The 27,720-nt window shown below is 48.2% G+C and overlaps 2 protein-coding genes across 4 annotated transcripts in view; both read left to right on the top strand.

Annotated features, from left to right (window-relative positions):
- Window positions 1–3,986: 3,986 nt before the first annotated feature.
- LOC118936936 (exocyst complex component 1-like) lies at window positions 3,987–6,025 on the top strand. The gene is made up of 3 exons (XM_036934590.1): window positions 3,987–4,253; window positions 5,050–5,264; window positions 5,624–6,025. Exons 1-3 carry the CDS (start codon window positions 4,133–4,135, stop codon window positions 5,888–5,890), a joined length of 603 nt encoding a protein of 200 aa, XP_036790485.1. The 5' UTR covers window positions 3,987–4,132; the 3' UTR covers window positions 5,891–6,025.
- Window positions 6,026–8,233: 2,208 nt separating this feature from the next.
- Window positions 8,234–27,720, top strand: part of LOC110498601 (structural maintenance of chromosomes protein 2-like) — a 46,198-nt gene continuing 26,711 nt past the window's right edge. For all 3 annotated transcript variants that reach the window (XM_036934085.1, XM_036934087.1, XM_036934086.1), the window contains exons 1-14: window positions 8,234–8,578; window positions 8,785–8,934; window positions 10,719–10,841; window positions 12,165–12,203; window positions 12,497–12,607; window positions 14,164–14,208; window positions 14,820–14,921; window positions 15,417–15,548; window positions 16,067–16,216; window positions 16,776–17,009; window positions 17,291–17,450; window positions 21,887–22,004; window positions 26,340–26,478; window positions 27,108–27,227. In XM_036934085.1, coding sequence (XP_036789980.1) covers window positions 8,411–8,578; window positions 8,785–8,934; window positions 10,719–10,841; window positions 12,165–12,203; window positions 12,497–12,607; window positions 14,164–14,208; window positions 14,820–14,921; window positions 15,417–15,548; window positions 16,067–16,216; window positions 16,776–17,009; window positions 17,291–17,450; window positions 21,887–22,004; window positions 26,340–26,478; window positions 27,108–27,227 — 1,791 coding nt within the window. In that variant the 5' untranslated portion in view covers window positions 8,234–8,410. The remainder of the gene's footprint in view (window positions 8,579–8,784; window positions 8,935–10,718; window positions 10,842–12,164; window positions 12,204–12,496; window positions 12,608–14,163; window positions 14,209–14,819; window positions 14,922–15,416; window positions 15,549–16,066; window positions 16,217–16,775; window positions 17,010–17,290; window positions 17,451–21,886; window positions 22,005–26,339; window positions 26,479–27,107; window positions 27,228–27,720) is intronic.

Below are 27,720 nucleotides of genomic sequence, written 5' to 3'. Positions count from 1 at the left end.
TCCCTCCCTCCCTCCCTCCCTCCCTCCCTCCCTCCCTCCCTCCCTCACCAACCCCCCTCCCTCCCTCTCCAACCCCCCTCCCTCCCTCACCAACCCCCCTACTTTCCTTCCTCCCTCCCTCCCTCCCTCCCTCCCTCCCTCCCTCCCTCCCTCCCTCCCTCCCTCCCTCCCTCCCTCTCCAACCCCCCTCCCTCCCTCACCAACCCCCCTCCCTCCCTCCCTCCCTCCCTCCCTCCCTCCCTCCCTCCCTCCCTCCCTCCTCCTCCTCCCTCCTTTCCTCCCTCCCTCCCTCCCTACCTCCCTCTGCCCTTCCCCTCCCTCCCTCCCTCCCTCCCTCCCTCCCTCCCTCCCTCCCTCCCTCCCTCCCTCCCTCCCTCCCTCCCCTCCTTCCCTCCCTACCTCCCTCTGCCCTTCCCCTGTGTGTGTGTGTGTGGATGTGTGTGTGTGTGGATGTGTGTGTGTGTGGATGTGTGTGTGGATGTGTGTGTGTGTGTGTGTGTGTGTGTGTGTGTGTGTGGATGTGTGTGTGTGTGTGGATGTGTGTGTGTGTGTGGATGTGTGTGTGTGTGTGTGTGTGTGTTTGTGTGTGTGTGTGGATGTGTGTGTGTGTGGATGTGTGTGTGTGTGTGTGGATGTGTGTGTGTGTGTGTGTGTTTGTGTGTGTGTGTGGATGTGTGTGTGTGTGGATGTGTGTGTGTGTGTGTGGATGTGTGTGTGTGTGTGTGTGTGTGGATGTGTGTGTGTGTGTGGATGTGTGTGTGTGTGGATGTGTGTGTGTGTGTGTGTGGATGTGTGTTTGTGTGTGTGTGTGTGTGTGGATGTGTGTGTGTGTGTGTGTGTGTGTTGTTTATGTATCAGTGTGTGTGTGTGGTTGTGTCAGTGTGTGTGTGTGTGTTGTTTATGTATCAGTTTGTGTGTGTGGTTGTGTCAGTGTGTGTAGTTGTGTCAGTGTGTGTGTGTGTTGTTTATGTATCAGTGTGTGTGTGTGGTTGTGTCAGTGTGTGTAGTTGTGTCAGTGTGTGCGTGTGTGTGTTGTTTATGTATCAGTGTGTGGTTGTGTCGGTGTGTGTAGTTGTGTCAGTGTGTGTGTGTGTGTGTTGTTTATGTATCAGGGTGTGTGTGTGGTTGTGTCAGTGTGTGTAGTTGTGTCAGTGTGTGTGTGTGTGTGTTGTTTATGTATCAGTGTGTGTGTGTGTGGTTGTGTCAGTGTGTGTAGTTGTGTCAGTGTGTGTGTGTGTGTGTGTTGTTTATGTGTCAGTGTGTGTGTGGTTGTGTCAGTGTGTGTAGTTGTGTCAGTGTGTGTGTGTGTGTGTGTTGTTTATGTGTCAGTGTGTGTGTGTGGTTGTGTCAGTGTGTGTAGTTGTGTCAGTGTGTGTGTGTGTGTTGTTTATGTATCAGTGTGTGTGTGTGTGTGTGTGTTGTTTATGTGTCAGTGTGTGTGTGTGTGTGTGTGTTGTTTATGTGTCAGTGTGTGTGTGTGGTTGTGTCACTACTACTTGTGTGTGTCTCTCTCTCAATTATACATGTCAGTATAACTCCAATCTAATGGAACGTGATGATCCACATTGAGGCCAGGATCCATGGTGGAGCCACCCAGCCCGGTCCCTTCAGACTGTTATAATGGACTGGAATGGTCTGTGTGTGTGTGTGTGTGTGTGTGTGTGTGAGAGAGAGAGAGAGCAGAGAGAAAGAGGGAGGGTGTGTGTGTGTGAGAGAGAGAGAGAGAGCAGAGAGAAAGAGAGAGGGTGTGTGTGTGTGTGTGTGAGTGTGAGTGAGAGAGAGAGAGAGAGAGAGAGAGAGAGAGAGACAGACAGACAGAGACAGAGAGACACCCAGCCTGGTCCCTTCAGACTGTTATAATGGACTGGAATGGTCTGTGTGTGTGTGAGAGAGAGAGAGAGAGAGAGAGACAGAGATAGAGACATAGAGAGAGAGAGAGAGAGAGAGAGAGAGACAGAGAGACACCCAGCCTGGTCACTTCAGACTGTCATAATGGACTTTAATAGTAGAGGTTTAATAGGTCCTTGAATGGTTATGAGTATATGTGTGTGTGTGTGTGTGTGTGTTTGTTTGTGTGTGTGAGAGAGAGAAAGAGAGATAGACATAGATAGAGAGTATGTCAAGCACACACACACACACACCACCACTTTCCAGGTTTTATAGACTCTCCCCAACCTCCTACTTCCCCTCCTGTTGACTGAGTGGTTTTCTCTTTTCTGTCTCTCTCCTCCTGTTGCAAGACTTTCCTCCCCATCCCCATATCCCTCTCTTCTCTTCCTCTGGCCCAGTATCCCTCTCTCCTCCTCTGTCACAGTCTGTCTCTCTCCTCCTCTCCTCCTCTGTCCCAGTATCCCTCTCTCCTCCTCTCTTCCTCTGTCCCAGTCTGTCTCTCTCCTCCTCTGTCCCAGTCTGTCTCTCTCCTCCTCTGTCGCAGTCTGTCTCTCTCCTCCTCGGTTCCAGTCTGCCTCTCTCCTCCTCTCCTCCTCTGTCCCAGTATCCCTCTCTCCTCTTCTCTTCCTCTGTCACAGTCTGTCTCTCTCCTCCTCTGTCCCAGTCTGTCTCTCTCCTCCTCTGTCCCAGTCTGTCTCCCTCTTCCTCTGTCCCAGTCTGTCTCTCTCCTCCTCTGTCCCAGTCTGTCTCTCTCCTCCTCGGTCCCAGTCTGTCTCTCTCCTCTTCTCTTCCTCTGTCCCAGTATCCCTCTCTCCTCCTCTGTCCCAGTCTGTCTCTCTCCTCCTCTGTCCCAGTATCCCTCTCTCCTCTCCTCTGTCCCAGTCTGTCTCTCTCCTCCTCTGTCTGTCTCTCTCCTCCTCTCTTCCTCTGTCCCAGTCTGTCTCTCTCCTCCTCTCCTCCTGTCCCTCTGTTGCTCTCCTCCTCTGTCACAGTGTCCATCCCTCTTTCCTCCTCTGTCCCAGTCTGTCTCTCTCCTCTTCTCCTCCTCTGTCCCAGTATCCCTCTCTCCTCCTCTCTTCCTCTGTCCCAGTCTGTCTCTCTCCTCCTCTGTCCCAGTCTGTCTCTCTCCTCCTCTGTCGCAGTATGTCTCTCTCCTCCTCGGTTCCAGTCTGCCTCTCTCCTCCTCTCCTCCTCTGTCCCAGTATCCCTCTCTCCTCTTCTCTTCCTCTGTCACAGTCTGTCTCTCTCCTCTTCTGTCCCAGTCTGTCTCTCTCCTCCTCTGTCCCAGTCTGTCTCTCTCTTCCTCTGTCCCAGTCTGTCTCTCTCCTCCTCTGTCCCAGTCTGTCTCTCTCCTCCTCGGTCCCAGTCTGTCTCTCTCCTCTTCTCTTCCTCTGTCCCAGTATCCCTCTCTCCTCCTCTGTCCCAGTCTGTCTCTCTCCTCCTCTGTCGCAGTCTGTCTCTCTCCTCCTCGGTTCCAGTCTGCCTCTCTCCTCCTCTGTCTGTCTCTCTCCTCCTCTCTTCCTCTGTCCCAGTCTGTCTCTCTCCTCCTCTCCTCCTGTCCCTCTGTTGCTCTCCTCCTCTGTCACAGTGTCCATCCCTCTTTCCTCCTCTGTCCCAGTCTGTCTCTCTCCTTCTCTCCTCCTGTTCCTCTGTCTCTCTCCTCCTCTGTTCCACTCGGTCTCTCTCCTCCTCTGTAGCTCTCCTCCTCTCCTCCTGTCCCACTCTGTTGCTCTCCTTATCTCCTCCTCTGTCACAGTGTCCATCCCTCTCTCTTCCTCTCCTCCTCCTCTGTAGCTCTCCTCCTGAACCACTCTGTTGCTCTCCTTCTCTCCTCCTCTACCCCAGTATCCCTCTCTCCTCCTCTGTTGCTCTCCTCCTCTATCCCAGTATCCCTCTATCCTCCTCTATCCCAGTATCCCTCTCTCCTCCTCTGTTGCTCTCCTCCTCTATTCCAGTATCCCTCTATCCTCCTCTATCCCAGTATCCCTCTCTCCTCCTCTATCCCAGTATCCCCCTCTATCCCAGTATCCCTCTCTCCTCCTCTGTTGCTCTCCTCCTCTATTCCAGTATCCCTCTCTCCTCCTCTATCCCAGTATCCCTCTCTCCTCCTCTGTTGCTTTCTTCCTCTCCTCCTCTATCCCAGTATCCCTCTCTCCTCCTCTATCCAAGTATCCCTCTCTCCTCCTCTGTTGCTTTCTTCCTCTCCTCCTCTGTGCCAGCCTGTCCATCCCTGTGTGTGGAGATGTCGTCCCTACTGAGGAAGGAGATGCAGAGGATGTTGTTTAGACCTGAAGGACAGAAACTACAGAAGTTTATAGAGATACATGAAGCAACGTCGGGAAGACATTTTCTCTGTGTCTACGGTAAAAAAAAAAACAGCATCTTCTATTTCCTTTTACTGTTCATTTATTTATTCAATCATCTTGCCATCTTGCTTTTCTATTTCTCTTTCTAAATAACGTTCTGTCTGCTTCCGTGCGTTTTCTTCTTTTTACTGCTGGGTTGACGGTCCCGTGTGGCTCAGTTGGTAGAGCACGATGCTTGTATCGCCAGGGTTGTGGGTTCAATTCCCACGTGGGACCAATTCTCTTTCTAAAATGATGTTCTGTTTTTTTTTCTTCTCCCCCCCCGGGGTTTTTCTTCTGTTTTCTCCGTTCTTACTTTCCTTTGGTCTCTGACGCAGAGATGACGATGTTTCTGTGCAATCTGTTTTTTAGGTCGACTTGTTCTTTTTAATGATTGATGGATTGATTGATTGAAGTCTTGTTGATGAGGATACTAAAAGGGTCATATAACACACTACATCTGCTATGTAAAATATGTCAAAATAGGCTTGAATAGTTTGTCTGTGGATTCAGTCCGTGAACGTCATATAACACACTACATCTGCTATGTAAAATATGTCAAAATAGGCTTGAATAGTTTGTCTGTGGATTCAGTCCGTGAACGTCACCAAATGAAGGAGTGTTACTTCTTCTCTCTAATTGAATTTCCGTTGCTGCATAACATCCGTTGTCCTCGGGAAAACGACATCCCGTTTGGAACAATGCATTTTATCCCCTATTGGGGGGAGGAAAAAAAACGACTTTGGTTTTGTTTGAGAAAAAACTGCTTGACTTTTCCTTTCCCGAAACATAATCGCTGTCCTCTGGTCCACAGTGACCAAGACCAAAGAGGTGCAGCTGTGTGTGGTGAGATCTCAGAAATCACTCTATTCTGGATCAAACAAGTTGCTGAATTCCCAGAATTCCGAATCTAAAAAGAAGCTCAAGTCTCAGTTTTGCCTGAGTTCCTGCTTGGAGGACTCCTACCTGAGGACAGAAGTCTGGCTCCTCCAGGACCTCACCCTGCTGGACGGGCGGGATCCCGACGTGGTAAGGAACACATCATCATTCTCAGATTTTGACATATCATCATTGTTTACATTTAAGTGTTGACTCTAGGGGCCACCGTGATTCTGTCCTCACTGCAAGGCGAGCAGGTGTTCCATTACAACACACCCTCTCTGTCGGATTCTTCTTCTCGTCCCCCTTTGATGACCTCACCTCTCTACTTCCCCCCCCTCTCGTCCCCCTTTGATGACCTCACCTCTCTTCTCTCCCCCCCCTCTCGTCCCCCTTTGATGACCTCACCTCTCTTCTTCCCCCCCCTCTCGTCCCCCTTTGATGACCTCTCTTCTCCCCCCCCTCTCGTCCCCCTTTGATGACCTCACCTCTCTCCCCCCCTCCTGTAGGACGACCCGTGTTTCCTGATGCACTTCTCCACTGTGAGGTCGGTGACGGCCTTCAGCTGCGGCGCCAAGTACAGCATGGCGCGGGCCCTGGTTGCCCTGAGCGACAAGCACTGCGGGCGTCCTTTGACTCTGGTGAACTATGACCTGGCCTACATCGGCCCGTCGTCTATATATTTGAACAGAGGAGACTGTGTGGTGCTGATGCAGATATGTTTCTACGCCGCTAACCTGGTGTGTCTGTCCTTGTGCCCCGTACCTCTGGACTGAGAGTGATATTTCTATTCATTATGGATCCCCAAGGCAGCAGCTACTCTTCCTGGGGTCCGGCAAAATGAAGACAGTTATACCATTTTAGAGAGAGAGAGACTGAGTGTTTTTTTTTACCATTATTTAACTAGGAAAGTCAATTAAGAACAAATTCTTATTTTCAATGACTGCCTAGGAACAGTGGGTTTAACTGCCTTGTTCAGGGGCGGAATGACAGATTTGTACCTTGTCAGCTACGGGGATTCAATTGTGCAACCTTTCGGGTTACTAGTCCAACGCTCTAACCACTAGGCTACCTGCCTCCTCTAACCACTAGGCTACCTGCCTCCTCTAACCACTAGGCTACCTGCCTCCTCTAACCACTAGGCTACCTGCCTCCTCTAACCACTAGGCTACCTGCCTCCTCTAACCACCAGGCTACCTGCCTCCTCTAACCACCAGGCTACCTGCCTCCTCTAACCACTAGGCTACCTGCCTCCTCTAACCACTAGACTACCTGCCTCCTTTAACCACCAGGCTACCTGCCTCCTCTAACCACTAGGCTACCTACCGTGTGTGTGTGTGTGTGAATCATAGGCTCTATCATTGTATCGATAATACACTATTTTAAATTATTGTCTTTCCAAGTTTCTAAGTCTCTGTGTTGCATGTACTTGTAAATCTTTTGCTCTGAACACTGTTCCCTAAGCATGTGAAATGATTCAAGCTAATAATCTGAATTAAAATGTAACAACGTTCCCTTTTGTCTTCTTACGTTGTCATTCCATCAGTTTGAGATGTTTTTCATCATTTTTCCTCTTTCAAATATCTTCCGTAGATGGCAGCAGCAAAACTAAATCAACAAACTCTGACATCGTGTGGTTATTTTTGATGACCAAATCAAAGACAGTATAGTATAAAGATGACCAAATCAAAGACAGTATATTATAAAGATGACCAAATCAAAGACAGTATAGTATAAAGATGTCCAAATCAATGACAGTATAGTATAAAGATGACCAAATCAAAGACAGTATATTATAAAGATGACCAAATCAAAGACAGTATAGTATAAAGATGTCCAAATCAATGACAGTATAGTATAAAGATGACCAAATCAAAGACAGTATATTATAAAGATGACCAAATCAAAGACAGTATAGTATAAAGATGTCCAAATCAATGACAGTATAGTATAAAGATGACCAAATCAAAGACAGTACAGTATAAAGATGACCAAATCAAAGACAGTACAGTATAAAGATGACCAAATCAATGACAGTAAAGTATAAAGATGACCAAATCAAAGACAGTATAGTATAAAGATGTCCAAATCAAAGACAGTATAGTATAAAGATGACCAACTCAAAGACAGTATAGTATAAAGATGTCCAAATCAAAGACAGTATAGTATAAAGATGACCAAATCAAAGACAGTATAGTATAAAGATGACCAAATCAAAGACAGTACAGTATAAAGATGACCAAATCAATGACAGTACAGTATAAAGATGACCAAATCAAAGACAGTATAGTATAAAGATGGCCAAATCAAAGACAGTATAGTATAAAGATGTCCACATCAAAGACAGTATAGTATAAAGATGACCAAATCAAAGACAGTATAGTATAAAGATGACCAAATCAAAGACAGTACAGTATAAAGATGACCAAATCAAAGACAGTACAGTATAAAGATGACCAAATCAAAGACAGTACAGTATAAAGATGACCAAATCAAAGTCAGTACAGTATAAAGATGACCAAATCAAAGTCAGTATAGTATAAAGATGACCATATCAAAGACAGTGCAGTATAAAGATGACCAAATCAAAGACAGTATAGTATAAAGATAGGCTGAAAGTGCTTCTCCAACAGAAATCCCTGATCACAGTTGTAGGCGATGTCATGGCGACGCTGGCTAGCTAAGCTCATGCGCAGAAACACGTCATCCGGTCTAACGGTCGTCTCCCGCCAAAATTGCGCATGTGCAAACCGTCACTCCTTGACTTTCACGAGGTTGTAGTAACAACATGTTCACAACTACTTTAAGACGTTGGCTCTAATCTAGGTAGTGGCTGTCGATTTCGAGAAAATGAACAACTATTGAAAAATCTTTCACTTCTCTCATTGATTTCTTAAACCCCTGCCTGGTCTGTTTCGCGATGTTGCGCCTCTGGGTTTAAAAACTCTATGACCAAATTGCCTGATCTAAAAACAACAAGAAAAAAACATATGGTTTAATATTTACAGCTACATTATTACAATTATTACAACACTTCAAATAAATTCATTTTTAAAAAAGGTATCACATAAATTGGCAAGATTTAAAATGGTTTCGAAAAGGTTTTCCAACGACATTTTTCCGGATAGGCGCATGCGCAGGACCAGAGAACGGTAGCGTGCCTGGCGCCAAATTTTGAAAAGTGGGAAGTGTTTCTGTTGTTGATAACAACACCTCTCCGCATAACATCGTGGTTTGTTTAGACGTTATTACGATATATCGAAAAAGGATTACTTTGGAAAAAGGACGACGGAAAGATGCACATCAAATCTATTATCTTAGAAGGGTTCAAGTCCTACGCGCAGAGGACGGAAATCAACGGATTTGATCCGCTCTTCAACGCTATTACCGGACTCAACGGGAGTGGAAAATCCAACATTCTCGACTCGATATGCTTTCTACTGGGGATATCCAACTTGTCTCAGGTAATATGCTACTTATTCTTTAATTCGCATTAAAGTTAGTTTTTAATCAGGTGAGCTAAAGACATTTCCTTGAAGTTAGCTTGTTGTGTTAGCCAGTTAACGTTAGCTTACGGTGCCTTACGTTCAATCGAGGGTCACAGTAACGTTAGTAGAGAAGCTATTGATCTGTAACGTTACTTCCGTCTGATCTGAACTTATCTTTCCAGGTGCGAGCGGCCAATCTCCAGGATTTGGTGTACAAGAACGGTCAGGCCGGTATCACCAAAGCCACCGTGTCCATAACTTTCGACAACGCAAACAAGAGTCAGAGTCCGCTTGGATTCGAGACCCACGACGAGATCACGGTCACAAGACAGGTACCGTTGTTCTCCTCTTGTCTCTATTTCCTGTTTGTGGGAAGAGTAATGATCTTGAATTATATAAATAAAGTTCCAAACTGAGGGATGCTGCTAGTCCAAACTGAGGGATACTGCTAGTCCAAACTGAGGGATACTGCTAGTCCAAACTGAGGGATACTGCTAGTCCAAACTGAGGGATACTACTAGTCCAAACTGAGGGATACTGCTAGTCCAAACTGAGGGATACTGCTAGTCCAAACTGAGGGATACTGCTAGTCCAAACTGAGGGATACTGCTAGTCCAAACTGAGGGATACTGCTAGTCCAAACTGAGGGATACTGCTAGTCCAAACTGAGGGATACTGCTAGTCCAAACTGAGGGATACTGCTAGTCCAAACTGAGGGATGCTGCTAGTCCAAACTGAGGGATGCTGCTAGTCCAAACTGAGGGATGCTGCTAGTCCAAACTGAGGGATGCTGCTAGTCCAAACTGAGGGATGCTGCTAGTCCAAACTGAGGGATACTGCTAGTCCAAACTGAGGGATACTGCTAGTCCAAACTGAGGGATACTGCTAGTCCAAACTGAGGGATACTGCTAGTCCAAACTGAGGGATACTACTAGTCCAAACTGAGGGATGCTGCTAGTCCAAACTGAGGGATACTACTAGTCCAAACTGAGGGATACTGCTAGTCCAAACTGAGGGATACTGCTAGTCCAAACTGAGGGATACTGCTAGTCCAAACTGAGGGATGCTGCTAGTCCAAACTGAGGGATGCTGCTAGTCCAAACTGAGGGATGCTGCTAGTCCAAACTGAGGGATGCTGCTAGTCCAAACTGAGGGATGCTGCTAGTCCAAACTGAGGGATGCTGCTAGTCCAAACTGAGGGATGCTGCTAGTCCAAACTGAGGGATGCTGCTAGTCCAAACTGAGGGATACTGCTAGTCCAAACTGAGGGATACTGCTAGTCCAAACTGAGGGATGCTGCTAGTCCAAACTGAGGGATGCTGCTAGTCCAAACTGAGGGATGCTGCTAGTCCAAACTGAGGGATGCTGCTAGTCCAAACTGAGGGATGCTGCTAGTCCAAACTGAGGGATGCTGCTAGTCCAAACTGAGGGATGCTGCTAGTCCAAACTGAGGGATACTACTAGTCCAAACTGAGGGATACTACTAGTCCAAACTAAGGGATTCTACTAGTTAACTACAACTTCTGTCAAGTGGTCTGATTTTAACCTTTTATGGCAGAGATGGTAGCTACTGCGTTAGGTCTGAAAATAGTCCCAACAAGGACTGTTCCCTTTCCCATAATCACTACACTAACTGTCCACTGACGTGATTTCTCAGATGTATTGTTACTAGCTGCTCGAACTGGGGCGACAGGGTAGCCTAGTGGTTAGTGTTGGACTGGTAACCGAAAGGTTGCAAGTTCAAACCCCTGAGCTGACAAGGTACAAATCTGTCGTTCTGCTCCTGAACAGGCAGTTAACCCCACTGTTCCCAGGCCGTCATTGAAAAGAACAATTTGTTCTTAACTGACTTTCCTAGTAAAGTAAAAAAAACAACTAGTAATGCTTTTTAAGATGATGATGTCTCCTGTTTTTTTCACAATCACTACACTGATGTTGACATCTAACTACTGAACAGGCAGTATTATTAGTATTATTAGCTATTCAAACATGCCTTTACTATGATAGTAGCTGTTATTAGCCAATCAAACTGCTGCTTTACTGTAGAGGACACTCTCTTAAAATGTTACTATGATGGAGTGGATGCTCACTCCTCTGTATCCGTCTCCGATCCCAGGTGGTGATAGGTGGTAGGAATAAGTACCTGATCAACGGGGTGAATGCCAACAACACCAGGGTACAGGATCTGTTCTGCTCTGTAGGACTCAACGTTAACAACCCCCACTTCCTCATCATGCAGGTAGGTGTTTTTAACACCTCGAGGAGCCTGGGGTGTGTTCATTTGTTTTTTTGCAACGAAGAAGAGATTCTATTGGACTAATTCGGGTTCTGTTTTTGGTTTCTAGTGAACACACCACTGAATGTTGTTCCACTTGTTGATGAGCAGCCTCTATATTTATAGAGTTGATGAGCGGGCCTCTATATTTATAAAGTTGGTGAGCGGGCCTCTATATTTGTAGAGTTGACGAGCGGGCCTCTATATTTGTAGAGTTGACGAGCGGGCCTCTATATTTGTAGAGTTGACGAGCGGGCCTCTATATTTGTAGAGTTGACGAGCGGGCCTCTATATTTGTAGAGTTGACGAGCGGGCCTCTATATTTGTAGAGTTGACGAGCGGGCCTCTATATTTGTAGAGTTGACGAGCGGGCCAATATATTTGTAGAGTTGACGAGCGGGCCTCTATATTTGTAGAGTTGACGAGCGGGCCTCTATATTTGTAGAGTTGACGAGCGGGCCAATATATTTGTAGAGTTGACGAGCGGGCCTCTATATTTGTAGAGTTGACGAGCGGGCCTCTATATTTGTAGAGTTGACGAGCGGGCCAATATATTTGTAGAGTTGACGAGCGGGCCTCTATATTTGTAGAGTTGACGAGCGGGCCTCTCTATTTGTAGAGTTGACGAGCGGGCCTCTCTATTTGTAGAGTTGACGAGCGGGCCTCTCTATTTGTAGAGTTGACGAGCGGGCCTCTATATTTGTAGCGTTGACGAGCGGGCCTCTATATTTGTAGAGTTGACGAGCGGGCCTCTCTATTTGTAGAGTTGACGAGCGGGCCTCTCTATTTGTAGAGTTGACGAGCGGGCCTCTCTATTTGTAGAGTTGACGAGCGGGCCTCTATATTTGTAGCGTTGACGAGCGGGCCTCTCTATTTGTAGCGTTGACGAGCGGGCCTCTCTATTTGTAGAGTTGACGAGCGGGCCTCTCTATTTGTAGAGTTGACGAGCGGGCCTCTATATTTGTAGAGTTGATGAGCGGGCCTCTCTATTTGTAGAGTTGACGAGCGGGCCTCTCTATTTGTAGAGTTGACGAGCGGGCCTCTCTATTTGTAGAGTTGACGAGCGGGCCTCTCTATTTGTAGAGTTGACGAGCGGGCCTCTATATTTGTAGAGTTGACGAGCGGGCCTCTCTATTTGTAGAGTTGACGAGCGGGCCTCTCTATTTGTAGAGTTGACGAGCGGGCCTCTATATTTATAGGTCTGAGTGACATCGTTCTGTGGTACTACACGTTTTATAAATAACTTGAATATTTATTTTTTATATATTTCTCTTTACAATATTTCAGGGGAGAATCACCAAGGTTCTGAACATGAAACCGCCTGAGGTATGTGTATATACACACACACACACACACACACACACACACACTGTAGAATCATGAAGTCTTGTAGCTACTTGAAGCTTCTAGCCATGATAGAGGAGGCAGCAGGAACCAGGATGTACCACTCTGACCCTCCTCTCTCTCCTCTGTAGATCCTAGCCATGATAGAGGAGGCAGCAGGAACCAGGATGTACCACTCTGACCCTCCTCTCTCTCCTCTGTAGATCCTAGCCATGATAGAGGAGGCAGCAGGAACCAGGATGTACCACTCTGACCCTCCTCTCTCTCCTCCGTAGATCCTAGCCATGATAGAGGAGGCAGCAGGAACCAGGATGTACGAGTGTAAGAAGATCAGCGCCCAGAAAACCATTGAGAAGAAAGAAGCCAAACTGAAAGAAATCCAGACGGTGAGGCAGCCTCTTACCTGTGACGACGTAGCTCTGTTTCCTGTCCTGGGGACCCAAAGGGGCGGAGTTTGTTTTTTCTCTCTAGAAGACTAAGTTCAACTCTTCATCAGGCCTTTAGTTGAGTCTAGGTTCCACTCTTCATCAGGCCTTTAGTTGAGTCTAGGTTCCACTCTTCATCAGGCCTTTAATTGAGTCTAGGTTCCACTCTTCATCAGGCCTTTAATTGAGTCTAGGTTCCACTCTTCATCAGGCCTTTAGTTGAGTCTAGGTTCCACTCTTCATCATCAGGCCTTTAATTGAGTCTAGGTTCCACTCTTCATCAGGCCTTTAGTTGAGTCTAGGTTCAACTCTTCATCAGGCCTTTAGTTGAGTCTAGGTTCAACTCTTCATCAGGCCTTTAATTGAGTGTAGGTTCCACTCTTCATCAGGCCTTTAGTTGAGTCTAGGTTCAACTCTTCATCAGGCCTTTAGTTGAATCTAGGTTCAACTAATCAACTCTTCATCGCATCTTTAGTTGAATCTAGGTTCAACTCTTCATCAGGCCTTTAGTTGAGTCTAGGTTCCACTCTTCATCAGGCCTTTAGTTGAGTCTAGGTCCCACTCTTCATCAGGTCTTTAGTTGTGTCTAGTGTGGTAGTGCTGTGTGTCTAGTGTGTTAGTGCTGTGTGTCTAGTGTGTTAGTGCTGTGTGTCTAGTGTGGTAGTGCTGTGTGTCTAGTGTGTTAGTGCTGTGTGTCTAGTGTGGTAGTGCTGTGTGTCTAGTGTGTTAGTGCTGTGTGTCTAGTGTGTTAGTGCTGTGTGTCTAGTGTGGTAGTGCTGTGTGTCTAGTGTGGTAGTGCTGTGTGTCTAGTGTGGTAGTGCTGTGTGTCTAGTGTGGTAGTGCTGTGTGTCTAGTGTGTTAGTGCTGTGTGTCTAGTGTGTTAGTGCTGTGTGTCTAGTGTGTTAGTGCTGTGTGTCTAGTGTGTTAGTGCTGTGTGTCTAGTGTGTTAGTGCTGTGTGTCTAGTGTGTTAGTGCTGTGTGTCTAGTGTGGTAGTGCTGTGTGTCTAGTGTGGTAGTGCTGTGTGTCTAGTGTGGTAGTGCTGTGTGTCTAGTGTGGTAGTGCTGTGTGTCTAGTGTGTTAGTGCTGTGTGTCTAGTGTGTTAGTGCTGTGTGTCTAGTGTGTTAGTGCTGTGTGTCTAGTGTGGTAGTGCTGTGTGTCTAGTGTGGTAGTGCTGTGTGTCTAGTGTGGTAGTGCTGTGTGTCTAGTGTGGTAGTGCTGTGTGTCTAGTGTGTTAGTGCTGTGTGTCTAGTGTGGTAGTGCTGTGTGTCTAGTGTGGTAGTGCTGTGTGTCTAGTGTGTTAGTGCTGTGTGTCTAGTGTGGTAGTGCTGTGTGTCTAGTGTGTTAGTGCTGTGTGTCTAGTGTGTTAGTGCTGTGTGTCTAGTGTGTTAGTGCTGTGTGTCTAGTGTGTTAGTGCTGGGGATCCCCAGGATTGGAGAAATGGACATAGCTCCTTCTATCAACAATGGTGCCTTGGATATGGGTGTCATTTGACGAACTTGTGTTTGTTTGTGTTCAGATCCTGGATGAAGAGATCACTCCTACCATGCAGAAGCTAAAGGAGGTAGGACGTCCCGTTTTATAAGATGTGTTTTTAGGAGCATGAAATCATCACTTCAGTTCAACACCAAGACCTTTTCTATCCGTTTGTCCCCTGATGAGTGTGACCCTGGAATTAACACCCCCCCCCCCCCCCCCCCGAGGATGTTTACTGTACGCTCCTTCCTGTCCCCTCCGTCCATCCAGAGTGACTCAGTTGGTAGAGCGTAGGGCACTTGTAATGCCAGGGGCTGTGGGTTCGTTTCCCACAGGAGACCAATAGGAATTAATAATCTAGGCATGTCAGTAGAGTGAGTGGTTCTGGATAAGAGCGTCTGCTAAATGACTCCTATGTAAATGACTCCTATGTAAATGACTCCTATGTAAATGACTCCTATGTAAATGACTCCCCTTTCATTAACCATCTTTATTCTTTCTGTCTTCCTGTCTCCGTCTCTCTGACCTCTCTCCGCCCCTCTGTCCTCTCTCCGCCCCTCTGTCATGTCTCTGTCCTCTCTCCGCCTCTCTGTCCTCTCTCCGCCCCTCTGTCCTCTCTCCGCCCCTCTGTCCTCTCTCTGCCCCTCTGTCATGTCTCTGTCCTCTCTCCGTCCCCCTGTCCTCTCTGTCCTCCTGTAGGAGCGTTCTTCATACCTGGAGTACCAGAAGTTGATGAGGGAGATAGAACACCTGAGTCGTCTGTACGTGGCCTGGCTGTTTGTCTGCGCTGAGGAGACCAAGGTACACACACACACACACACACACACATAGACCGCGTGGTGTCTTGTCATGGTGTTGTGGTGTCTTGTCATGGTGTTGTGGTGTCTTGTCATGGTGTTGTGGTGTCTTGTCATGTTGTCGTGGTATCTTGTCATGTTGTCGTGGTGTCTTGTCATGTTGTCGTGGTGTCTTGTGTTGTTGTGGTGTCGTGTTGTCTTGTTGTGGTGTCTTGTCGTGTTGTCGTGGTGTCTTGTCGTGGTGTCTTGTCGTGTTGTTGTCTTGTCATGTTGTCTTGTCATGTTGTTGTGGTGTCGTTGTTGTGGTGTCTTGTCATGTTGTTGTGGTGTCTTGTCATGTTGTCGTGGTGTCTTGTTATGTTGTCGTGGTGTCTTGTCATGTCAAAGTGAATAGAATTGAATGTGATTTGGGTTTACAGGTGAAGTTTTAATGGAACTGTTGTTGATTTTAAATCTCAGGTGAAGTTTTAATGGATCTGTTGTTGATTTTAAATCTCAGGTGAAGTCAGCGGAGGACCTGAAGGTGATGCAGGACTCCATCACTCAGCTGCAGGCCAACATGGCAGACAACGAAAACAAGGTCCAGGAACTCTCCGCCCAGATACAGGAACTGCAGGAGAAGAGAGACCAAGTAATGGAATGCTATTCAATTCAATACAACTTTATTCATCCATTCTGGGAGCTTTGGGGAGACAAAAAAAACAACATGTTGCAGATAACATGCAGATGTTATCTGTTATGTAATGCAGATGGACACCACTTCTCTAATGTGAATGAATGATAGTGGCAGATCTATGCAACACGTTTCTATCTGCAGCTGTTGAATCTCATTGAATGAGCTCTTTGGTCACGGACAGATACATTTCAAACATTTAGCTCGGAGGTTATTATATTTGACTATGTTCTGTCGGGTGTCCTGGTGCCTGTCGGGGGAGGGGGGGGTGTCCTGGCGCCTGTCCGGGGAGGGTGTCCTGGCACCTGTCGGGGGGGTGTCCTGATGTCTTTGGGGGGGGTCCTGGCACCTGTCGGGGGGGTGTCCTGATGTCTTTGGGGGGGGGGGGGGTGTCCTGACGTCTTTCGGGGGAGGGGGGGGGTGTATCCTGGCGTCTGTCGGGGGGGGTGTCCTGACGTCTGTCTCCTGTCCTACAGGAGGTTGGTGGAGTGCTGAAGGGGTTAGAGGAGACTCTGTCTGAGGTCCAGCGGGTCCATGCTAAAGCCCAGAGTGCTGTGGACATGAAGAAACAGAACCTGGCAGAGGAGACCAAGAAGAGGAAGGAACTGGTGAAGAGCATGGCGGAGGTGAGAGGAGAGAGGATAAACGGGGGGGGGGGGGAAGATGAGCAGACATCCTGAAGTATGACTAACTAAAACCAATGTCTCTGTCTCTCTCTCCCTTCTCCTCTCTCTCTCTCCCCCCTCTCCTCTTTCTCCTCTCTCTCTCTCTCCTCTCTCTCCTCTCTCTCCTCTCTCTCCTCTCTCTCCTCTCTCTCCTCTCTCTCCTCTCTCTCCTCTCTCTCCTCTCTCTCTCTTCTCTCTCTCTCTCTCTCTCCTCTCTCTCCCCCCTCTCCTCTTTCTCTTCTCTCTCTCTTCTCTCTCTCTCTCCTCTCTCTCTCCTCTCTCTCCCCCCTCTCCTCTTTCTCCTCTCTCCTCTCTCTCCCCCTCTCCTCTCTCCTCTCTCTCTCTCCTCTCTCTCACTCCTCTCTCTCACTCCTCTCTCTCTCCTCTCTCTCACTCCTCTCTCTCCCCCCTCTCCTCTCTCTCCTCTCTCTCTCTCTCTCCTCTCTCTCCCCTCTCTCTCTCTCCTCTCTCCCCTCCTCTCTCCCTCCTCTCTCCTCTCCGTCTGTGTTCTCCCCCCCAGGATAAGAAGATACTAGTGGGTAAGGAAGCGGAGGTGTCCAAGGTAGCAGAGAAGCTGTCTGCCCTACAGGAGGAAGGTCAGAAGGATAGCGCCGCCCTAGAGGCAGCACAGTGTCACTTCAAGGCTGTGTCCGCAGGCCTGTCCACCAATGAGGACGGAGAAGAGGCCACGCTCGCCGGACAGATGATGACCTGCAAGAATGACATTAGTAAAGCTGACACCGAGGCCAAACAGGTGAGAATGGATTGATTCATAATATAATATATATATGAGAGTTGATTGATTTGCATTGAAACATATTTGAAACGGAGAATTGATTGATTGATTGAAGGAAGGACATGAGTCAAGCTGACACAGGCCCAACAGGTGACGATGACCTCTGACCTACGACCTTCAAAGAATGCAAACTCCATGAGAATGATGACCTCAAAAGAGTTGTGAATTTTTTTTTCTGCTGTGTAGGATGAGTGTCTCTTCAAGTGTTTATTCTCTCCCTGTCGGGTTCTTCTCCCCAGGCCCAGATGAAGCTGAAACATGCCCAGCAGGAGTTGAAGGCCAAGCAGACGGAGGTGAAGAAGATGGACTCTGGTTACCAGAAAGACCAGGAGGCCTTCAACACTGTCAAGAAGAACAAGGAGAAACTAGAGGCTGATATGGGGAAACTACAGTACCAAGGTAGAGGAGGAGGAAGAGGAGGAGGAACTAGAGGCTGATATGGGGAAACTACAGTACCAAGGTAGAGGAGGAGGAGGAACTAGAGGCTGATATGGGGAAACTACAGTACCAAGGTAGAGGAGGAGGAGGAGGAGGAGGAACTAGAGGCTGATATGGGGAAACTACAGTACCAAGGTAGAGGAGGAGGAGAAACTAGAGGCTGATATGGGGAAACTACAGTACCAAGGTAGAGGAGGAGGAGGAGGAGGAGGAACTAGAGGCTGATATGGGGAAACTACAGTACCAAGGTAGAGGAGGAGGAGCAGGAACTAGAGGCTGATATGGGGAAACTACAGTACCAAGGTAGAGGAGGAGGAACTAGAGGATGATATGGAGAAACTACAGTACCAAGGTAGAGGAGGAGGAACTAGAGGCTGACATGGGGAAACTACAGTACCAAGGTAGAGGAGGAGGAACTAGAGGCTGATATGGAGAAACTACAGTACCAAGGTAGAGGAGGAGGAACTAGAGGCTGACATGGGGAAACTACAGTACCAAGGTAGAGGAGGGAGGAACTAGAGGCTGACATGGGGAAACTACAGTACCAAGGTAGAGGAGGGAGGAACTAGAGGCTGACATGGGGAAACTACAGTACCAAGGTAGAGGAGGAGGAACTAGAGGCTGACATGGGGAAACTACAGTACCAATGTAGAGGAGGAGGAGGAACTAGAGGCTGATATGGGGAAACTACAGTACCAATGTAGAGGAGGAGGAGGAACTAGAGGCTGATATGGGGAAACTACAGTACCAAGGTAGAGGAGGAGGAGCAGGAACTAGAGGCTGATATGGGGAAACTACAGTACCAAGGTAGAGGAGGAGGAACTAGAGGATGATATGGAGAAACTACAGTACCAAGGTAGAGGAGGAGAAACTAGAGGCTGACATGGGGAAACTACAGTACCAAGGTAGAGGAGGAGGAACTAGAGGCTGATATGGAGAAACTACAGTACCAAGGTAGAGGAGGAGGAACTAGAGGCTGACATGGGGAAACTACAGTACCAAGGTAGAGGAGGGAGGAACTAGAGGCTGACATGGGGAAACTACAGTACCAAGGTAGAGGAGGGAGGAACTAGAGGCTGACATGGGGAAACTACAGTACCAAGGTAGAGGAGGAGGAACTAGAGGCTGACATGGGGAAACTACAGTACCAATGTAGAGGAGGGAGGAACTAGAGGCTGACATGGGGAAACTACAGTACCAAGGTAGAGGAGGGAGGAACTAGAGGCTGACATGGGGAAACTACAGTACCAAGGTAGAGGAGGGAGGAACTAGAGGCTGACATGGGGAAACTACAGTACCAAGGTAGAGGAGGGAGGAACTAGAGGCTGACATGGGGAAACTACAGTACCAAGGTAGAGGTGGGAGGAACTAGAGGCTGATATGGGGAAACTACAGTACCAAGGTAGAGGAGGAGGAACTAGAGGCTGATATGGGGAAACTACAGTACCAAGGTAGAGGAGGAGGAACTAGAGGCTGACATGGGGAAACTACAGTACCAAGGTAGAGGAGGGAGGAACTAGAGGCTGACATGGGGAAACTACAGTACCAAGGTAGAGGAGGGAGGAACTAGAGGCTGACATGGGGAAACTACAGTACCAAGGTAGAGGAGGGAGGAACTAGAGGCTGACATGGGGAAACTACAGTACCAAGGTAGAGGAGGAGGAGCAGGAACTAGAGGCTGATATGGGGAAACTACAGTACCAAGGTAGAGGAGGAGGAACTAGAGGCTGATATGGAGAAACTACAGTACCAAGGTAGAGGAGGAGGAACTAGAGGCTGATATGGGGAAACTACAGTACCAAGGTAGAGGAGGGAGGAACTAGAGGCTGACATGGGGAAACTACAGTACCAAGGTAGAGGAGGGAGGAACTAGAGGCTGACATGGGGAAACTACAGTACCAAGGTAGAGGTGGGAGGAACTAGAGGCTGATATGGGGAAACTACAGTACCAAGGTAGAGGAGGAGGAACTAGAGGCTGATATGGGGAAACTACAGCACCAAGGTAGAGGAGGAGGAGGAGAAACTAGAGGCTGATATGGAGAAACTACAGTACCAAGGTAGAGGAGGAGGAACTAGAGGCTGTTATGGGGAAACTACAGTACCAAGGTAGAGGAGGAGGAGGAGAAACTAGAGGCTGATATGGGGAAACTACAGTAACAAGGTAGAGGAGGAGGAACTAGAGGCTGATATGGGGAAACTACAGTACCAAGGTAGAGGAGGAGGAACTAGAGGCTGATATGGGGAAACTACAGTACCAAGGTAGAGGAGGAGGAACTAGAGGCTGATATGGAGAAACTACAGTACCAAGGTAGAGGAGGAGGAACTAGAGGCTGATATGGGGAAACTACAGTACCAAGGTAGAGGAGGAGGAACTAGAGGCTGATATGGAGAAACTACAGTATGAAGGTAGAGGAGGAGGAGGAACTAGAGGCTGATATGGGGAAACTACAGTACCAAGGTAGAGGAGGAGGAGGAGGAACTAGAGGCTGATATGGGGAAACTACAGTACCAAGGTAGAGGAGGAGGAACTAGAGGCTGATATGGGGAAACTACAGTACCAAGGTAGAGGAGGAGGAACTAGAGGCTGATATGGGGAAACTACAGTACCAAGGTAGAGGAGGAGGAACTAGAGGCTGATATGGGGAAACTGCAGTACCAAGGTAGAGGAGGAGGAACTAGAGGCTGATATGGAGAAACTACAGTACCAAGGTAGAGGAGGAGGAACTAGAGGCTGATATGGGGAAACTACAGTACCAAGGTAGAGGAGGAGGAGGAGGAACTAGAGGCTGATATGGGGAAACTACAGTACCAAGGTAGAGGAGGAGGAGGAACTAGAGGCTGATATGGGGAAACTACAGTACCAAGGTAGAGGAGGAGGAGGAACTAGAGGCTGATATGGGGAAACTACAGTACCAAGGTAGAGGAGGAGGAGGAGGGAGGAACTAGAGGCTGATATGGGGAAACTACAGTACCAAGGTAGAGGAGAAGGAACTAGAGGCCGATATGGGGAAACTACAGTACCAAGGTAGAGGAGGAGGAACTAGAGGCTGATATGGGGAAACTGCAGTACCAAGGTAGAGGAGGAGGAGGGAGGAGGAACTAGAGGCTGATATGGAGAAACTACAGTACCAAGGTAGAGGAGGAGGAACTAGAGGCTGATATGGGGAAACTACAGTACCAAGGTAGAGGAGGAGGAACTAGAGACTGATATGGGGAAACTACAGTACCAAGGTAGAGGAGGAGGAGGAACTAGAAGCTGATATGGGGAAACTACAGTACCAAGGTAGAGGAGGAGGAGGAGGAACTAGAGGCTGATATGGGGAAACTACAGTACCAAGGTAGAGGAGGAGGAGGAGGAACTAGAGGCTGATATGGGGAAACTACAGTACCAAGGTAGAGGAGGGAGGAACTAGAGGCTGATATGGGGAAACTACAGTACCAAGGTAGAGGAGGAGGAACTAGAGGCTGATATGGAGAAACTACAGTACCAAGGTAGAGGAGGAGGAGGAGGAACTAGAGGCTGATATGGGGAAACTACAGTACCAAGGTAGAGGAGGAGGGAGGAGGAACTAGAGGCTGATATGGGGAAACTACAGTACCAAGGTAGAGGAGGAGGAGAAACTAGAGGCTGATATGGGGAAACTACAGTACCAAGGTAGAGGAGGGAGGAACTAGAGGCTGACATGGGGAAACTACAGTACCAAGGTAGAGGAGGAGGAGGAGGATGAACTAGAGGCTGATATGGAGAAACTACAGTACCAAGGTAGAGGAGGAGGAGGAGGAACTAGAGGCTGATATGGGGAAACTACAGTACCAAGGTAGAGGAGGAGGAGCAGGAACTAGAGGCTGATATGGGGAAACTACAGTACCAAGGTAGAGGAGGAGGAACTAGAGGATGATATGGAGAAACTACAGTACCAAGGTAGAGGAGGAGGAACTAGAGGCTGACATGGGGAAACTACAGTACCAAGGTAGAGGAGGAGGAACTAGAGGCTGATATGGAGAAACTACAGTACCAAGGTAGAGGAGGAGGAACTAGAGGCTGACATGGGGAAACTACAGTACCAAGGTAGAGGAGGGAGGAACTAGAGGCTGATATGGAGAAACTACAGTACCAAGGTAGAGGAGGAGGAACTAGAGGCTGATATGGGGAAACTACAGTACCAAGGTAGAGGAGGAGGAGGAGGAACTAGAGGCTGATATGGGGAAACTACAGTACCAAGGTAGAGGAGGAGGAGGAGGAACTAGAGGCTGATATGGGGAAACTACAGTACCAAGGTAGAGGAGGAGGAGAAACCTGCTACACGCTTTCACAACAATAATTAAGGATTAAATGTTGAGTCTGGGGTTGATAAATTGTTGAGCCTGGTGTTGACGTCTGATGTGTTGTTTAACAGATGGGAAGGAGGAGGGTCTTCTGGACAGGAAGAGACAGCTGAACCGTGAGGTCACCACCCTCAGAAATACCTACGAGAGTCTGATGTCCCGCTTCCCGAACCTACGCTTCGACTACAGGTACGCCGTGTGTGGGGTCACCCAGCTCAGAGAGACGACACCTCCGTGTGCTCCTCTCCTCTCCTGTTCAACCTCCGTCTGCTCCTCTCCTCTCCTGTTCAACCTCCGTGTGCTCCTCTCCTCCCCTGTTCAACCTCCGTCTGCTCCTCTCCTCTCCTGTTCAACCTCTGTGTGCTCCTCTCCTCTCCTGTTCAACCTCCGTGTGCTCCTCTCCTCTCCTGTTCAACCTCTGTGTGCTCCTCTCCTCTCCTGTTCAACCTCCGTGTGCTCCTCTCCTCTCCTGTTCAACCTCCGTGTGCTCCTCTCCTGTTCAACCTCTGTGTGCTCCTCTCCTCTCCTGTTCAACCTCCGTGTGCTCCTCTCCTCTCCTGTTCAACCTCCGTGTGCTCCTCTCCTGTTCAACCTCCGTGTGCTCCTCTCCTCTCCTGTTCAACCTCCGTGTGCTCCTCTCCTCTCCTGTTCAACCTCCGTGTGCTCCTCTCCTGTTCAACCTCTGTGTGCTCCTCTCCTCTCCTGTTCAACCTCTGTGTGCTCCTCTCCTCCCCTGTGGCTTTCAACCTCAGCAAAGTGACAGTAGGGAGTCATTTAGCAGACTCTTATCCAGAGAGACTTACAGTAGGGAGTCATTTAGCAGACTCTCTTATCCAGAGAGACGTTATGGATCTTCAGATCGCTAGGTGGGACAACCACATCTCAGTCATAGCTACTTTATTGAAGACAAAATATACCGACTATCAGCAACATCAGTGCTAGTAGGGAAAGACGAGCGCAGGGATTTTGATTTAATTTGTTTGTCTATCTGTCTCTGTCTCCCTCATAGTGTCTCCTAGCTAACCTGATAACAGTCAGTGTCTCGTTCTCCCTCATAGTGTCTCCTAGCTAACCTGATAACAGTCAGTGTCTCTGTCTCCCTCATAGTGTCTCCTAGCTAACCTGATAACAGTCAGTGTCTCTGTCTCCCTCATAGTGTCTCCTAGCTAACCTGGTAACAGTCAGTGTCTCTGTCTCCCTCATAGTGTCTCCTAGCTAACCTGGTAACAGTCAGTGTCTCTGTCTCCCTCATAGTGTCTCCTAGCTAACCTGATAACAGTCAGTGTCTCTGTCTCCCTCATAGTGTCTCCTAGCTAACCTGATAACAGTCAGTGTCTCTGTCTCCCTCATAGTGTCTCCTAGCTAACCTGATAACAGTCAGTGTCTCTGTCTCCCTCATAGTGTCTCCTAGCTAACCTGATAACAGTCAGTGTCTCTGTCTCCCTCATAGTGTCTCCTAGCTAACCTGATAACAGTCAGTGTCTCTGTCTCCCTCATAGTGTCTCCTAGCTAACCTGATAACAGTCAGTGTCTCTGTCTCCCTCATAGTGTCTCCTAGCTAACCTGATAACAGTCAGTGTCTCGTTCTCCCTCATAGTGTCTCCTAGCTAACCTGATAACAGTCAGTGTCTCTGTCTCCCTCATAGTGTCTCCTAGCTAACCTGATAACAGTCAGTGTCTCTGTCTCCCTCATAGTGTCTCCTAGCTAACCTGATAACAGTCAGTGTCTCTGTCTCCCTCATAGTGTCTCCTAGCTAACCTGATAACAGTCAGTGTCTCTGTCTCCCTCATAGTGTCTCCTAGCTAACCTGATAACAGTCAGTGTCTCTGTCTCCCTCATAGTGTCTCCTAGCTAACCTGATAACAGTCAGTGTCTCTGTCTCCCTCATAGTGTCTCCTAGCTAACCTGATAACAGTCAGTGTCTCTGTCTCCCTCATAGTGTCTCCTAGCTAACCTGATAACAGTCAGTGTCTCGTTCTCCCTCATAGTGTCTCCTAGCTAACCTGATAACAGTCAGTGTCTCTGTCTCCCTCATAGTGTCTCCTAGCTAACCTGATAACAGTCAGTGTCTCTGTCTCCCTCATAGTGTCTCCTAGCTAACCTGATAACAGTCAGTGTCTCTGTCTCCCTCATAGTGTCTCCTAGCTAACCTGATAACAGTCAGTGTCTCTGTCTCCCTCATAGTGTCTCCTAGCTAACCTGATAACAGTCAGTGTCTCTGTCTCCCTCATAGTGTCTCCTAGCTAACCTGATAACAGTCAGTGTCTCGTTCTCCCTCATAGTGTCTCCTAGCTAACCTGATAACAGTCAGTGTCTCTGTCTCCCTCATAGTGTCTCCTAGCTAACCTGATAACAGTCAGTGTCTCTGTCTCCCTCATAGTGTCTCCTAGCTAACCTGATAACAGTCAGTGTCTCTGTCTCCCTCATAGTGTCTCCTAGCTAACCTGAAAACAGTCAGTGTCTCTGTCTCCCTCATAGTGTCTCCTAGCTAACCTGATAACAGTCAGTGTCTCTGTCTCCCTCATAGTGTCTCCTAGCTAACCTGGTAACAGTCAGTGTCTCTGTCTCCCTCATAGTGTCTCCTAGCTAACCTGGTAACAGTCAGTGTCTCTGTCTCCCTCATAGTGTCTCCTAGCTAACCTGATAACAGTCAGTGTCTCTGTCTCCCTCATAGTGTCTCCTAGCTAACCTGATAACAGTCAGTGTCTCTGTCTCCCTCATAGTGTCTCCTAGCTAACCTGATAACAGTCAGTGTCTCGTTCTCCCTCATAGTGTCTCCTAGCTAACCTGATAACAGTCAGTGTCTCTGTCTCCCTCATAGTGTCTCCTAGCTAACCTGATAACAGTCAGTGTCTCTGTCTCCCTCATAGTGTCTCCTAGCTAACCTGATAACAGTCAGTGTCTCGTTCTCCCTCATAGTGTCTCCTAGCTAACCTGATAACAGTCAGTGTCTCTGTCTCCCTCATAGTGTCTCCTAGCTAACCTGATAACAGTCAGTGTCTCTGTCTCCCTCATAGTGTCTCCTAGCTAACCTGATAACAGTCAGTGTCTCTGTCTCCCTCATAGTGTCTCCTAGCTAACCTGGTAACAGTCAGTGTCTCTGTCTCCCTCATAGTGTCTCCTAGCTAACCTGATAACAGTCAGTGTCTCTGTCTCCCTCATAGTGTCTCCTAGCTAACCTGGTAACAGTCAGTGATGTGTCTCTGTCTCCCTCATAGTGTCTCCTAGCTAACCTGATGACAGTCAGTGATGTGTCTCTGTCTCCCTCATAGTGTCTCCTAGCTAACCTGATAACAGTGACGTGTCTCTGTCTCCCTCATAGTGTCTCCTAGCTAACCTGATAACAGTGACGTGTCTCTGTCTCCCTCATAGTGACCCAGAACGTGATTGGGACCGGAGCAGAGTTAAGGGGCTCCTAGCTAACCTGATAACAGTCAGTGTCTCTGTCCCCCTCATAGTGTCTCCTAGCTAACCTGATAACAGTCAGTGTCTCTGTCTCCCTCATAGTGTCTCCTAGCTAACCTGATAACAGTGACGTGTCTCTGTCTCCCTCATAGTGTCTCCTAGCTAACCTGATAACAGTCAGTGTCTCTGTCCCCCTCATAGTGTCTCCTAGCTAACCTGATAACAGTGACGTGTCTCTGTCTCCCTCATAGTGACCCAGAACGTGATTGGGACCGGAGCAGAGTTAAGGGTCTCCTAGCTAACCTGATAACAGTCAGTGTCTCTGTCCCCCTCATAGTGTCTCCTAGCTAACCTGATAACAGTGACGTGTCTCTGTCTCCCTCATAGTGACCCAGAACGTGATTGGGACCGGAGCAGAGTTAAGGGGCTCCTAGCTAACCTGATAACAGTCAGTGTCTCTGTCCCCCTCATAGTGTCTCCTAGCTAACCTGATAACAGTGACGTGTCTCTGTCTCCCTCATAGTGACCCAGAACGTGATTGGGACCGGAGCAGAGTTAAGGGGCTCCTAGCTAACCTGATAACAGTCAGTGTCTCTGTCCCCCTCATAGTGTCTCCTAGCTAACCTGATAACAGTGACGTGTCTCTGTCTCCCTCATAGTGACCCAGAACGTGATTGGGACCGGAGCAGAGTTAAGGGGCTCCTAGCTAACCTGATAACAGTGACGTGTCTCTGTCTCCCTCATAGTGTCTCCTAGCTAACCTGATAACAGTCAGTGTCTCTGTCTCCCTCATAGTGACCCAGAACGTGATTGGGACCGGAGCAGAGTTAAGGGGCTCCTAGCTAACCTGATAACAGTGACGTGTCTCTGTCTCCCTCATAGTGTCTCCTAGCTAACCTGATAACAGTGACGTGTCTCTGTCTCCCTCATAGTGACCCAGAACGTGATTGGGACCGGAGCAGAGTTAAGGGGCTCCTAGCTAACCTGATAACAGTGACGTGTCTCTGTCTCCCTCATAGTGTCTCCTAGCTAACCTGATAACAGTCAGTGTCTCTGTCCCCCTCATAGTGTCTCCTAGCTAACCTGATAACAGTGACGTGTCTCTGTCTCCCTCATAGTGACCCAGAACGTGATTGGGACCGGAGCAGAGTTAAGGGGCTCCTAGCTAACCTGATAACAGTCAGTGATGTGTGCTACTCTACTGGACTGGAGGTGGTGGCTGGAGGGAAGCTCTACAATGTTGTGGTGGACACTGAGGTTAGTGTTTTCTGACTGTTCCTGACACAACGTTCACTGCAGAACACTCTATATCAAGGTTAACCGTGCCGTGCTTTCACTGGTAGAGAAGAAGTGTGTGTGTGTTTGCTACTGTCGTCATGACGATAGTTCTGTCCAGGAGCTGCTGTTACTGGTTCTGTACTGGAATGTGAAAGGAGGAGGGGCTTAGCTCCCATAACACTGTCTCTCTCGCTGTCTGTCTGTCTCGCTGTCTGTCTGTCTCGCTCTCTGTTTCTCGCTGTCTGTCTGTCTCTGTCTTTCTCTCTGTCTCTGTCTTTCTCTCTGTCTCTGTGTGTCTCTCTGTGTGTCTCTCTGTCTCTCTCTCTGTGTGTCTCTGTCTCTCTCTCTGTGTGTCTCTGTCTCTCTCTCTCTGTCTCTCTGTCTCTCTCTCTGTCTCTCTCTCTCTGTCTCTGTCTCTCTGTCTCTCTGTCTCTCTGTGTGTCTCTGTCTCTCTGTCTCTCTCTCTCTCTGTCTCTCTCTCTCTCTCTCTCTGTCTCTCTCTCTCTCTGTCTCTCTCTCTCTCTCTCTCTCTCTCTCTGTCTCTCTGTCTCTCTCTCTGTCTGTCTCTCTCTCTCTGTCTCTGTCTCTGTCTCTCTGTCTCTCTCTAGGTGACAGGTAAGAAGTTGTTGGAGAAAGGAGAGCTGAAGCGTAGATACACCATCATCCCCCTCAACAAGATCTCTGCCAGGACACTCAATGACAGCGTGGTCAACACAGCCAAGAGTCTGGTGAGATACAACACTGTTAAGAGAATTTAAGTTCCCAGTGTTCATAAACCCAATTTGATTTGTTTACTCAGCCTGCTTACCCAGAATGTGTAGGAAACTGGTTGTACTGAATCAGACGGGAGGCCCAGCTACAATGGTCAGGAATGTTTATTTAGGAGAGCTCTGCCTATCATTTCCCGGGTACATTGGTCTATATACCTCACGTTTCGTTATAAATATCCCTGCTCCTCTCAGACACAACGGTCAGGAATGTTTATTTAGGAGAGCTCTGCCTATCATTTCCTGGGTACATTGGTCTATATACCTCACGTTTCGTTATAAATATCCCTGCTCCTCTCAGACACAACGGTCAGGAATGTTTATTTAGGAGAGCTCTGCCTAATCATTTCCCGGGTACATTGGTCTATATACCTCACGTTTCGTCATAAATGTCCCTCCTCCTCTCAGACACAATGGCAACATAGTTCACAAGTCTTCTCCTACTCACGCTGTC

The sequence above is a fragment of the Oncorhynchus mykiss genome, chromosome 10, assembly GCF_013265735.2.
Source record: "Oncorhynchus mykiss isolate Arlee chromosome 10, USDA_OmykA_1.1, whole genome shotgun sequence".
NCBI lineage: Eukaryota > Metazoa > Chordata > Actinopteri > Salmoniformes > Salmonidae > Oncorhynchus > Oncorhynchus mykiss.
Note: the sequence above shows the minus strand (reverse complement) of the source record. Positions and strands in the feature narration are given on the sequence as shown.

Coding starts and splice junctions, on each gene's coding strand:
- LOC118936936 (XM_036934590.1), top strand. CDS start 4,133: ATGTCGTCCCTACTGAGGAAGGAGATGCAGAGGATGTTGTTTAGACCT. Junction 4,254..5,049: donor ACATTTTCTCTGTGTCTACG/GTAAAAAAAAAA, acceptor TCTGGTCCACAG/TGACCAAGACCAAAGAGGTG. Junction 5,265..5,623: donor ACGGGCGGGATCCCGACGTG/GTAAGGAACACA, acceptor CCCCTCCTGTAG/GACGACCCGTGTTTCCTGAT.